At 36.1% G+C, this 13,412-nt stretch overlaps 1 protein-coding gene across 8 annotated transcripts in view; it reads left to right on the top strand.

Moving 5' to 3' along the window:
* The window catches only part of RPS6KB1 (ribosomal protein S6 kinase B1), an 80,072-nt gene that overhangs the window by 30,794 nt on the left and 35,866 nt on the right, over positions 1–13,412 (top strand). For 4 of the 8 annotated variants that reach the window (XM_045490635.1, XM_045490633.1, XM_045490632.1 and 1 more), the window contains exons 13-14: positions 3,962–4,069; positions 6,907–7,019. In XM_045490635.1, coding sequence (XP_045346591.1) covers positions 3,962–4,069; positions 6,907–7,019 — 221 coding nt within the window. Of the gene's footprint in view, positions 1–3,961; positions 4,070–6,906; positions 7,020–7,971; positions 10,052–13,412 lie in introns of those variants that run through there. The other 4 variants (XM_045490629.1, XM_045490630.1, XM_045490631.1 and 1 more) reach the window with 2 other exon arrangements.

Here is a 13,412-nt window from a genome sequence, read left to right as displayed (position 1 = left end):
ATGGCCTCATCTTAACTAATTTCATCTTCACTGACTCTCAGTCCAAACAAGGTTCCATTCGGAGGTCCTGGGGGTTAGAACTTCAACATATGAATGTTGAGGGGGACACAACTCAGATCATTACAATATGTTTATGAGTAAATGGGTTAGTGTGTTCTTGTCTTTCTCCCACCTCAGAATGTGAGAAAACATAGTTTATATTTCTTGAAATGAAGGTGGAGGAGGAGGAGGATAATGATGATGATAATGTGGTCCTGGAACACAGGTTAACTTGCTTTAAAATTTTCACATATACAATTGTAAGGATAATTAACCCTCATGTACCAATTGTCCAGATTGTCAGGTCATCTTATTTAAACGTAAATATAACTGCTATGCTATCATTACAACTAAAAAGCTGACAAGTTCCCCAGTTTCTTTTGTTTTGTTTTGCTCCCCATTGGTTTGTTTCAGTGATGATTCAATCAAGGTCTATGTACAGTTTGGTTATTGTGTCTCTTAGTTCTCTTTCCATCTGTAGATAATACCCACTCCCGCTCAATTCCTCTCCTGAGGACTTACTGAAGAAACTGGGTTATTTGTCCTGTAGGGTTCCTTACATTTTGATTTTGTTGATTTTTAACCCCATAGTGTCATTGACCATATTCATCTGTTCCCTGTATTTCTGAAACCTAGTAGTTAGATTTAGATGCTTAATCTGATTCTGATTAAACTTTTGATGTTGTATGTTTTGGTCATTTGTATTTTTTAGTAATGTTAGTGGTCATTGATCATTGCCTACATCAGTAATTCTCAGCTAAGTTCAATTTGCCAAGGTTTGGAGACAAGTTGTCACAATTTGGGGAGGGGATACTACTGGAATGCAGTGGATAGAGGCCAGAGATGCTCCAGACATCCTATATTACACAGGACAGGCCTCTACAACAAGAATTATGAAGCCCAAGATGTCAGTAGTGCGGAGATTGAGAAACTCTAGCCTAGTTTCAAGATTTCATTAGGGGTTTGCAAAATTGTTTTATTTTAATACTATTATTCATTCTTCATTACTGAATTTATCCATAAAGAGAAACTCTTACATTTCCTACAGAAAAGGAAGGATAAATGTTTCTTTCCCAGTTTTCAAAATAATAAATTATTCCGTAACATCTTCCCAATTGACCAATGAATTTTTTTTTAAGTATAATTTTTTTTTAAGTATAATTATGAATTCATGCCTTTTATTTGTGTTTCAATCCATTGCACTAATCTTTAGTGATGCTCACCTTTTACCATCTTTGGACACCGGGTGCTTCTTCATATTGGTTCCTAAGCTCTTTTGACATGACCACAAAGTCTGTTGTACCAGAGAGAAAGAATTAAGGAAACAGTGTAGTTAGATTTAGGTGACATTTTTGTCAATAGTACCCGAAGCTATCTACACATTCAACGCAATCCCAATCAAAATTGCACCAGCATTCTTCTCGAAGCTATAACAAGCAATCCTAAAATTTGTATGGAACCACAAAAGGCCCCGAATAGCCAAAGTAATTTTGAAGAAGACCAAAGCAGGAGGCATCACAATCCCAGACTTTAGCCTCTACTACAAAGCTGTAATCATCAAGACAGCATGGTATTGACACAAAAATAGAACATAGACCAATGGAATAGAATAGAAACCCCAGAACTAGACCCACAAAAGTATGGCCAACTAATCTTTGACAAAGCAGGAAAGAATATCCAATGGAAAAAAGACAGTCTCTAACAAATGGTGCTGGGAGAACTGGATGGAAGCAACATGCAGAAGGATGAAACTAGACCACTTTCTTACACCATTCACAAAAAACAAACTCAAAATGGATAAAGGACCTGAATGTGAGACAGGAAACCATCAAAACCCTAGAGGAGAAAGCAGGGAAAAACCTCTCTGACCTCAGCCGCAGCAATTTCTTACTTGACACATCCCCAGAGGCAAGGGAATTAAAAGCAAAAATGAACTATTGGGACCTCATGAAGATAAAAAGCTTCTGCACAGTAAAGGAAACAACCAACAAAACTAAAAGGCAACCAACAGAATGGGAAAAGATATTTGCAAATGACATATCGGACCAAGGGGTAGTATCCAAAATCTATAAAGAGCTCACCAAACTTCACACCCGAAAAACAAATAATCCAGTGAAGAAATGGGCAGAAACCATGAATAAACACTTCTCTAAAGAAGACATCCAGATGGCCAACAGGCACATGAAAAGATGTTCAACGTTGCTCCTCATCAGGGAAATACAAATCAAAACCACACTCAGATATCACCTCATGCCAGTCAGAGTGGATAAAATGAACAAAACAGGAGACTATAGATGCTGGTGAGGATGTGGAGAAATGGGAGCCCTCTTGTACTGTTGGTGGGAATGCAAACTGGTGCAGCCGCTCTGGAAAACAGTGTGGAGGTTCCTCAAAAAATTAAAAATAGACCTACCCTATGACCCAGCAATAGCACTGCTAGGAATTTACCCAAGGGATACAGGAGTGCTGATGCATAGGGGCACTTGTACCCCAATGTTTATAGCAGCACTCTCAACAATAGCCAAATTATGGAAAGAGCCTAAATGTCCATCAACTGATGAATGGATAAAGAAATTGTGGTTTATATACACAATGGAATATTACGTGGCAATGAGAAAGAATGAAATATGGCCTTTTGTAGCAACATGGATGGAACTGGAGAGTGTTATGCTAAGTGAAATAAGTCATACAGAGAAGGACAGATTCCATATGTTTTCACTCCTGTGTGGATCCTGAGAAACTTAACAGAAGACCATGGGAGAGGGGAAGAAAAAAAAAATGGTTAGGGAGGGAGCCAAAACATAAGAGACTCCTAAAAACTGAGAACAAACTGAGGGTTTATGGGGGGTGGGAGGGCGGGGTGGGTGGGTGATGGGTATTGAGGAGGGCACCTGTTGGGATGAGCAGTGGGTGTTGTATGGAAACCAATTTGACAATAAATTTCATAAAAAAAAAAAAAAAAAGATTTGGGTGACATTTTTCACAAGAAAATGTACTCAAAAAGTAGAATGTTGTTATTTCTCCCTGAGCAGTCTAAAGGGATGAAATAAGCTATAGAAAGAAACTTTAGAGCATTTACAAATGTGTTTTGTGTTAAATCTCTGCTTCAGTAGTTTCTCAGGTTTATTATAAACCTGCAGTGGCCAACTGAGCAAATTATATCTAACAAGGAATTTAGCCAATGGACTAGGCACACTGAAGCTTTGTAAGTGGGGAAGATTGACATTCAGATTTTTTTGGAGGGGGTGGGAATGTGAGAGAGCACATGTGGGAGGAGCAGAGGGAGAGGGAAAGAGAATCCCAAGCATGTTCCATGCCCAACCCAGAGCCCAAAGCAAGGCTTGATCCCTCAACTGTGAGGTCATGACCTGGGTGGAAATAGAGAGTCAGATGCTTGGGGTGTGGGTGGCGGGGGGTGCCTGGATGGCTCAGTCGGTTAAGCGTCTAACTCTTGATTTTGGCTCAGGTCATGATCTCACTTGAGCCACGTGATGGGCTCCACACTGACAGTGCAGAGCCTGCTTGGAATTCTCTCTCTTTCTTTCTCCACCCCCCCCCCACCCTCCCCCTCTCAAAATAAGTAAACTTAAAAAAAAAAAAAGTTAAAAAAAAAATAAAAAGAGTTGGACACCACCCAGGTGATCTGACAAACTTTTAATAAGAATGATAAAGAATGGTAAGGGTGTACTATAATCTATTTTAATATATGTCTAAAGTTTGAAGATATAATTTGACCTTTGATACTTTCCACCTGTATTTATTCTTTAGTCTTTGCCTACTAAGAGTATTCTGATATTTTATTACAGTCAAATCCTGTGAAAAGAGTTCTATCTAGAGTCTTGTCTAATGCAAGTAATGCATTTGATTGATATATATAATACAGACATTCATCATTTTCTAATCATTTTGTTTTTTCATAAAGCAATCTGAGGAGGATGTGAGTCAGTTTGATTCAAAGTTTACACGTCAGACACCTGTTGACAGCCCAGATGACTCAACTCTCAGTGAAAGTGCCAACCAGGTCTTTCTGGTAAGTGAAAGAATTTCATATTGCCACAAGAAATTTAAGTATTAGGATGGGCCCTTTTCAATAAGAAAATTCAATTTACTTCTTTGCAGTTCATGTAGATAACCTGAGATGCTATTTTTTATTAAGTTTTCTAACTTGCTAAATTAAAAAATTCTCATAATCCAGATTCCATTTTAGCAATTAGAATAGGACTGTATGATTCTTTGGAGTATACATGGGCCACTGACTTAAAATGATGTTTGGCTTAGCAAATCTCAATTGAAAGTCACACAGTTGTAACAGTAGGAGGAGAAGAGCTCACTGTAACTATTCTATTCCTGAAATAGCTACAAATTTTTGGTACTTTTTAGTGTAACTTTGTAGGGGATTTTTAACCTGTCAATAGTGAATATTTGGCATCAAAATATATTGGTTCATATGTAATAGTAAATAAATTAATCCTCATTGTAGAAGTTTCTGTACTGTTTTATACCTTGTCTCTCCAGGTAGAAAAACAGCTTTTAGATTTTTTTTAAAGATTTTTTAGATTTTGATCAAAAACCTCATTTTGTATCTTTTTTTGTTGTTGTTACTTGTCATTATCCTTTGTCATTTCTTTTTGGACTACATCTAGAGAGAGTGGAATATGGAGAAAGTAAGCATTTGGAAGGTTTTTTTTGTTTTGTTTTTTGTTTTTTTTTTCTTTTTTTTCTATTTCTGAGTTTACCACATTTACCACCAACTTAATTGTCCGTTTTTTTTATACTGCTCACAGTGTAATACACAGTGTTGTATATTTTGGGGTGGAGGGTAAGTTCTAAAGTTAGCATGGAATGCAAAAATTGTGTATGGTCAAAATTATTCTTAAATCACCATAGTACAGTATGGCTTTGAGTAACTAACATTGAATAATAATATTATAAGTGTATGATTGTATAGTGTTATAAGAATAGAGCATATATGCAAAATATAATTTTACAGTCTTTTTAATTACATAAGAGATGAAATATGAATGAATGTTGTTAAGTTTATATCTACACAATGCAAAGTCATGGTATACTCCTTGGTAAAATATCTTGTGTTCAGGTAGTGAAGTAGACATGATTCATTTTATTTTTCTTTTCTAAATTTTTTTTTAACATTTATATTTGAGAGACAGATACAGAGCACGAGTGAGGGAGGAGCAGAGAGAGAGGGAGACACAGAACCCAAAGCAGGCTCCAGGCTCTGAGTTGTCAGCACAGAGCCTAATACAGGGCTCAAACTCATGAACCATGAGATCATGATCTGGGCCACCCAAGCACCCCAACAGGATTCATTTAAATTCTGGCATCAGTTTCTTTTTTTCCTCTTCTGTGGAATTTTGTTTTCTACTGATGTGGAGTTTATACCTTTGATTTAACATAGAGATCTTTTCCTCAGTTGGGCATTGCAGAGTTTCAACTAGTTTGACAATTTTCCCCCCATAAAAAAGTCTAGAAATGTCTTATCTCACTACAAAGAAATCCAAAGTTGTGGTGGCAAAATTTACATAACTAGGCTCTCATTGCCAGTTAAAGTATTGTTGAACTTTTCATAATTACTTAAATTGGCCAACTAATGAACATAAGAATAATTCATTTGTTAGGTTGTAGCCAGATTTCTGTATATAAAGTCAATCTCTTTAGAAATTAATAAAAATCAGGGGCGCCTGGGTGGCGCAGTCGGTTAAGCGTCCGACTTCAGCCAGGTCACGATCTCGCGGTCCGTGAGTTCGAGCCCCGCGTCGGGCTCTGGGCTGATGGCTCAGAGCCTGGAGCCTGTTTCCAATTCTGTGTCTCCCTCTCTGTCTGCCCCTCCCCCGTTCATGCTCTGTCTCTCTCTGTCCCAAAAATAAATAAACGTTGAAAAAAAAAAAAAAAAAAAAAAAAAGAAATTAATAAAAATCAGTAACATCCTACTTACTTGGGGATTGTGGTTATAACAACTTCAGTTTAATAATTATTTAAATTCCTCTCACAGAATTAAAGGAAATTCAAAGATGATCAAGGTACAGCCTGGTCCTCTTGGTAGTTATGGCTTTAGTTCACTAGACTATGTGGGGAAATGGCTTCTGAAGTCCACATGTACCTGTCACAAAGTATATGCACTAGAGAATGTACCTCACTCTTTAGGACTTCACCCAGAGCCTTGTTGAGTCGTTTTACTATAAATTCATATGCCTATATATAGATGACTGGAATAATAAGTAAAAGGGAAGATAGATGGAGGACTGATTGATAGGAATTGATAGGACATTGGCAGCAAGAGAAAGGACAACTGGTGTGGCCTAATAGCAAGGTCCAAGAAAGAACTAAAGCTAGCAAAACTGAATAATTGCGAATTAAAAAAATTTAGTTTTTTTTTTAATCATGAAAATATCAAATCTATCCAGTCATTGGTATAAAATCAGAAGGTCACACATGCCAATTTAAAGAATTGTATTTTTACTTTGTCCTAATAATGAGAAACTGGGGAGTGATAATCTTAGTTGCTTATGTGCATGTGGCTAGAAACCCTAGAATTTTCTTTGCATATATCATATTTAATATCTTAATGTGGAGCCTACAATTTCCTGTTTTGTTCTACTCCTTTCAGTAGAGTAGAATATTCTTTGCTGGCATACGAGGCTCAATTAAATTCTGCCTTCTTGAGGTCTGTGCCTCAAGAAATGGTTGGAAAGAAGCTAACAGATGTGAAATGAGACTGGGGAGACGGGTGTATACAGAGCAGTGGTTTTAGGTGTGCATTGTTGTTTTGGTGTGTCAGAGACTGAAACTACATTTTCTTGATTTATATAACAAAATGCCATTCTGTAGTCTACTTTTTCTGTCTTTCAGGGTTTTACATATGTTGCTCCATCTGTACTTGAAAGTGTGAAAGAAAAATTTTCCTTTGAACCAAAAATCCGATCACCTCGAAGATTTATTGGCAGCCCGCGAACACCTGTCAGGTATTCAGAGTTTGTTGTTCTCACTGTCTTTCTTTCTTTCTTTTCTTTTCTTTCTTTTTTTTTTTTTAACCTAGAAGAGCATCACTTAAATGTGTGCCAAGTTACATAAACAAAAGAGGTGTCATACTCTATTTGGCTAACATAAGAACAGCATCTACATCTTCGTATATTGAATGCTATATAGTTTACCTTCCCTCCTGTGAAAGAAAGTAAGCTACTGTATTGGCAAATGTCTTCTTTACCCATTCATTCAACATTTATTGTGTGCCAGGGGCTGTGCTACATGCTGGGGACACATGATTAACATAGGAATTGTCCTTGTTCTGATGAAGCTTACAATTGAGTGAGAAGAGAGTCACAATAACTAAAGAAGGAAATACAAAAAATATGTAAGCACAAGTAGTGTTCAAGTACTATTTGAAGAAAAATAGAGTGTGGTGGTAGAGAGCAGAGAATAATAACAAGGGGGCTCCTATTCATGGTCGTCAGAGAAAGGTCTCTCAGGTGAAGTAACATCTAAGAATGAAGAGAAAAAGCCACCCATACAAAAAATAGAAGTACAAGGGTGTTACAGGTACAGCAACAGCCCATGCAAAAGCCCCAAGGGAGGAAAAATCTTGGTCTTCATAATGAAAGGGTGGTCAACATTCCTGACATGTGAGTTTGTCTTAAATACATTTATCTTAAATGCAGTGGGAAGCTGTTTTAAGTAGGGAAGTACAATGACTTTTAAAAAAAATAAGAAGTATCATTGAGTATTTTACAGAGGCAGGTACAGAGATAAAGAGACCAGTTAGGAAATTCTAGCAGTTAGTCTAGAGGAGCAATGGCTCAAATTTAGCCTTTGTACTAATTCACACAAAAATAAAATTGAATGAAAATAAGTGTCATCCCTTTAAATGTAAGGGAAATATTTCCTGTTGAGATAATCCTTGAGATAAATGAATGATAGCTCTTCCTTGTCTTAAAGCCCAGTCAAATTTTCTCCTGGGGATTTCTGGGGAAGAGGTGCTTCAGCCAGCACGGCAAATCCTCAGACACCTGTGGAATATCCAATGGAAACAAGTGGAGTAGAGCAGATGGATGTGACGATGAGTGGGGAAGCTTCAGCACCACTTCCCATACGACAGCCGAACTCTGGGCCATACAAAAAACAAGCTTTCCCCATGATCTCCAAACGACCAGAGCACCTACGTATGAATCTATGACAGAGCAATGATTTTAATGAATTTAAGGCAAAAACAGGTGAGGAAGGGATATGTGAGCATCCTGTAAAGTGAAACAAGAAAGCTCAAAATGACAGTCTTGAAGAGTCAGTGTCATTACATTGAACACTTTGGACAGAGGAAAAATAAACATGGATTTTAAAAAAATCAATCAATGGTGCAAAAAAAAAAAACAAAAAAACTTAAGCATAATAGTATTGTGGAACTCTTAGGCACATCAATTGATTCCTAGCGACATCTTCTCAACCTTATCAAGGATTTTCATGTTGATGGCTCAAAACTGACAGTATTAAGGGTAGGATGTTGCTTCTGAATCACTGTTGAGTTCTGATTGTGTCGAAGAAGGGTTATCCTTTCATTAGGCAAAGTATGAAATTGCCTGTAATACTTGCAACTAAGGACAAATTAGCATGCAAGCTTGTTCAAACTTTTCCAGCAACATGGAATCAAAGACAAAAGAAACTTAACAGTTGATGTTTTACGTGCAAACAACCTGAATCTTTTTTTTATATAAATATATATTTTTCAAATAGATTTTTGATTCAGCTCATTATGGAAAACATCCCAACTTTAAAATGCAAAATTATTGGTTGGTGTGAAGAAAGCCAGACAACTTCTGTTTCTTCTCTTGGTGAAACAATAAAAATGCAAATGAATCATTGTTAACCACAGCTGTGGCTATTTTGAGGGATTGGGGTGGACATGGGGTTTATTTTCAGTAACCCAGCTGCAATACCTGTCTGTAATACTAGGAAAAAAAAAATCTATTTAATCATTTCTACTTGCAGTACTGCTATGTGCTAAGCTTAACTGGAAGCTTTGGAATGGGCATAATTTGTATGTCCTACATTGCATCCTTGACCTGGGCCTGCATTGCACTGGAAAAATATCGCCCCCTGTTCTTATACCAGTATTTGGTTCAAGACGCCAAATATTTTCAGCCTATGGCTGAAGAAGAATGGAAAAGAGGATAAAATACATACTGAGGGCAGTAAAGTGAGGGAGAGAGGGAGATCCAGGGGAAGAGGGTGTTATCATGTTCCACTCTCTATGTCTAATCTCTTTACAGCAAATTGTTAAGATTTTAAGTTTTACTTTTAACTGTTTTTGCTGTCTACCTTCCTTACATTTTTTTCCTCAGCAGTTTCAAAAGGAAAAAGAGTTTCTTCTATACTGGGGCTACATTTTTTGATTGTAAAAACATTTGATGGCCTTTTGATGAATGTCTTCCACAGTGAATAAGAAAACTTAGTGGTTTAATTTAGGAAACATGTGAACAAGACATTATGTTTTTGAAATTGTAACAAAATCTACATAAGTGATATACAGGTACAAAGAATAAAAATAAAGGTAACTTTACCTTTCTTAAATACTTCCTGCCTTAAAGAGCGCATTTCCATGACTTTAGCTGGTGAAAGGGTTTAATATCTGCAGAGCTTTATAAAAATACATTTCAGTGCATACTGGTATAATAGTTGATCATGCAGTTGAGTCTTATCACCTCCTTTTGTTATAATGTCTTCTGAGTGTGCAAAGTCAATTTGTAATATTTTGCAACCCTATACTTTTTTTAAATAGTTGCTGCTTGCTATGTTCTTCAAACCTTTTTGAGCCATAGGATCCAAGCCATAAGATTCTTTATGCATGTTGAATTCAGTCAGAAAAGAGGAAAGCTTTGCTTATTTAAATGGCAATTCAAGTGAGATGAGATGAAATCCTATGACACTGAGCAAAATAGAACCACGAAAAGTGATTGGAAATATACCTTTTCAATTTTGGCAATAAATGAAGAAATTGGTAACAGTTCATCTTTGGACAGAAAGCCTTTTACTTTTTTATTATTTTTTTTTATTTTATCACTTCCTCTAGACCTCCTCCTCCCTTATTGCAGCAGCCTACTGAGAACTTTGTAACTGTAGCTAGTAAATTAGAAGCTACAATAAATTATAAGGGCAGAAATTGTACTTAATGTGCAGAGCTTTGTTCTATGACAGTTGATGTCTGAAAAAACAGAACCCAAAAACTATGGTGATAAGCATAGACTTTCTTTCAGACTGTAAATGACTTGTGCTACTCTGATACTTGTTTTCAAATGTGTTTACTAACTGTAGTGTTGACTGCCTAACCAAATTCCAGCAAAATTTTTACACTAAAATATTCCTCCTCAGTCCTATTTGCTAGTAACATTTGCACTGTGATTGGCTGGCTATATAACCACCCCATAGTTAAACTATTTTCATAATTAGCACTGCCAGCAGTAGTGGCACACACCGCAAATTTTCTGCATAAAATGCATTAATTACATATTTACCATCCATACAAATAGTTTTCAGACTTAATATTGAGTGAAATTAATTTCCTGTGCTGAGGCAAGTTCACTGAAACATTGTTTCATAAATGGATATCCCTACTCTGACTGTGAAACATGTCAAGTGCCACTTTTAGTGTCACAGACAGAAAGCACACACCTATGCAATATGGCTTACCCTATATTTATTTGTAAAAATCCAAGCATAGTTCAAAATGTATGATGTCAATATTATTAGTCTTAAGTTTCTAAGAGGATTCTTTATGATTATTCCAGGTAAGTGTATAAAAGAGATTAAGTGCTTTCCTTTCATCACTCGATTATTTTCTTTAAAACCAGCTATTACAGGATATTTTTTTACTTTATACATGTTGTTTTTTAATTAAAATATAATCACTGAGAACTGAACTCTACTAATTTTGATTTTATAAGGTTTGTAGCATTACAGAATAAACTGGGATTTATAAACCAGCTGTGATTAACAATGTAAAGAATTATTGAACTTGAACCAGATATTTTGGAAAATTATATTATTTCTTTTTCCCCTTTATGGTCTCACGTAATTTGAATCCTTCAAGGAGACTTTTTTCCATACTATTTTTTGAGATAGAAGATAATTGGGGGGGTGGGAGGTAAGAATGCATGTATGATACTCCATAAATTCAACATTCTTTAATAAATGATTATAAGCAATACGCATCTTCGATAGTATCAATATACTGAGCCTTCAATTTTATTTTAAAGAAAGATTTTTTTTTTAATGTTTATTTTTGAGGGAGAGAGAGAGAGTGCGAGTGGGGCAGGGGCAGAGAGAGAGGGAGACACAGAATCTGAAGCAGGCTCCAGGCTTTGAGCTCACAAACTGAGCAGGGCTCAAACTCACAAACTGTGAGATCATGACCTGAACTGAAGTCGGATGCTTAACCAACTGGGCCACCCAGGCGCCCTGAGCCTTCGATTTTATATTTAATGTAGGACCTATTTTGGTTAGTCAGTCATGTGGTTCCTAGTCTACAAGGGTTAGATCTAAGAATATTCCCATGAGAAATGTTGAATTTATGAAGAATGGATTTTGAGGCTTTGAAAATGGTTAATTTCTCAAAAACATCAGTATCCAAACATCTACCCTTTTTCATAGGAGTAGACACTAGCAAGCTGGACAAGATAATCATAAAAGTATTTGTCACACCGTGACCTGTGGTCTGTTACTGATTGATATAAAACTTTTGTGTGTGATTCTTAATTTATCACTACAGCACAAATGTTATTTCAGTGGATTATTTGAAGTAACATCTGAAAAATGGGTTCATCTGTGTTCTTTAATTATTTTATTCCTGTCCCAAGTTGGCTTTGCATCTATCAGAGTAAATATTAAGCTGCCTTATTAGGAGTGCTATGAGGGTAACACATTTTTCTGCTTTTCATCTTGTATTTAGTTTACTGTATTAAGTATTTGATTTCGGATTGAATGAATGTAAATAGAAATTAAATGCAAATTTGAATGAACATAAAATAGAAGTGATTTTTTTTTTTTAATCCTAAGATAGGAAGAAATAACTATCAGGTGCACAAATGGTTTCAATAATTATTTTCATTAATATACCAGATACGTTCAGGTTCTCATATTTAGTAAACTACTTATATATATGAGGACTAACAGTTGTAAAAACTTTCTGCTGAGAAATTGAAGCTACTTAAATATATAACAAGTTTTGGTACTAATATATATTAGATGTTACACACTTGTAATTTCCAAGTTCTGTCCAATAGTTGAATTGGTTGCTTAAAAAAAAAGCTCATGTGAAAAATTATGTGAAACTAGTTTCATTACAGATACACTAGGAAGACTTTCTTGTCCTAACAAGTTTGTTCAGCCACACTTGTCAACTACATTTGATTATTGGGTGTGTATGTGCTACATAATGTCATGTTAACTAATGTCTCAACATATCTAGTGTAAGATGGGTGTTTTGTATAAGCCACTTATTTGAGGCAATTCTATCACACTTGGATGATTTCTCTATATAAGTTCTCAAACTGACTTTTTTATTAAACATAGTTGCAGCTCCTTTTTTTTTTTTTTTTTTTGGAGAGAATGTGAGCAGGGGAGGGACAGAAAAAAGGGGGAGAGAATCCCAGGCAGTCAGTGCAGAGCTTGACACAGGGCTCAAATTCACCAACTGTGAGGTCATGACCTGCACTGAAACCAAGAGTCGGACTGAACCACCCTGGTGCCCCATAGAGTTGCAGCTCTTAATGCTGATAAAATGATCTTTAAGAGGGTGTGATCTGAGTTCACAGAATAACTGGGTTTTTGAATCCCTATTCCCATTTTTGAGGTGAAAGAGTTTAAGTAGAGAAATGCTTCCAGTTCATCAGTGTTATTGGTAGATGGCATAGCTCTCCTATTACATTTCCCCCCCTTTTAAATTCATATGAACTGCTTTCTTGTTAATTAAGAACAAAAATCCATCTGCCTATCATGGACCTCCTTTTTATTAAATCATCTTAAGAAACAAAGCTATCCATATAGCCACAGAGTAAGAAGAGTAGGTATTTTAATAGGGTTGAAATAACCCATGTAGTAAGATGTTATTCTTGTGTTCATGATAGGAATTCAACACACCTATCTTTCGCACCCAAATTCTAATCTCAAATTGTCTTTCTCACCTATCTCCTACTGTATACCTAAATAACTGTTGGCTCACCACAGTCAAGAAGGTGATTTAAGGCCACATAAGCTTGTTTCAATATTTGCAACTGTTCTCAAATTAGGTAATAGGTTTAAATATGTCATCACTGAATAGAAACAGTTGTACTTATAACCTGGCAGTATTTACCTATAGGAAAAATAGTTAC

This window comes from Leopardus geoffroyi, chromosome E1 (assembly GCF_018350155.1).
Source record: "Leopardus geoffroyi isolate Oge1 chromosome E1, O.geoffroyi_Oge1_pat1.0, whole genome shotgun sequence".
NCBI classification, from domain to species: Eukaryota; Metazoa; Chordata; class Mammalia; order Carnivora; family Felidae; genus Leopardus; species Leopardus geoffroyi.
Note: the sequence above shows the minus strand (reverse complement) of the source record. Positions and strands in the feature narration are given on the sequence as shown.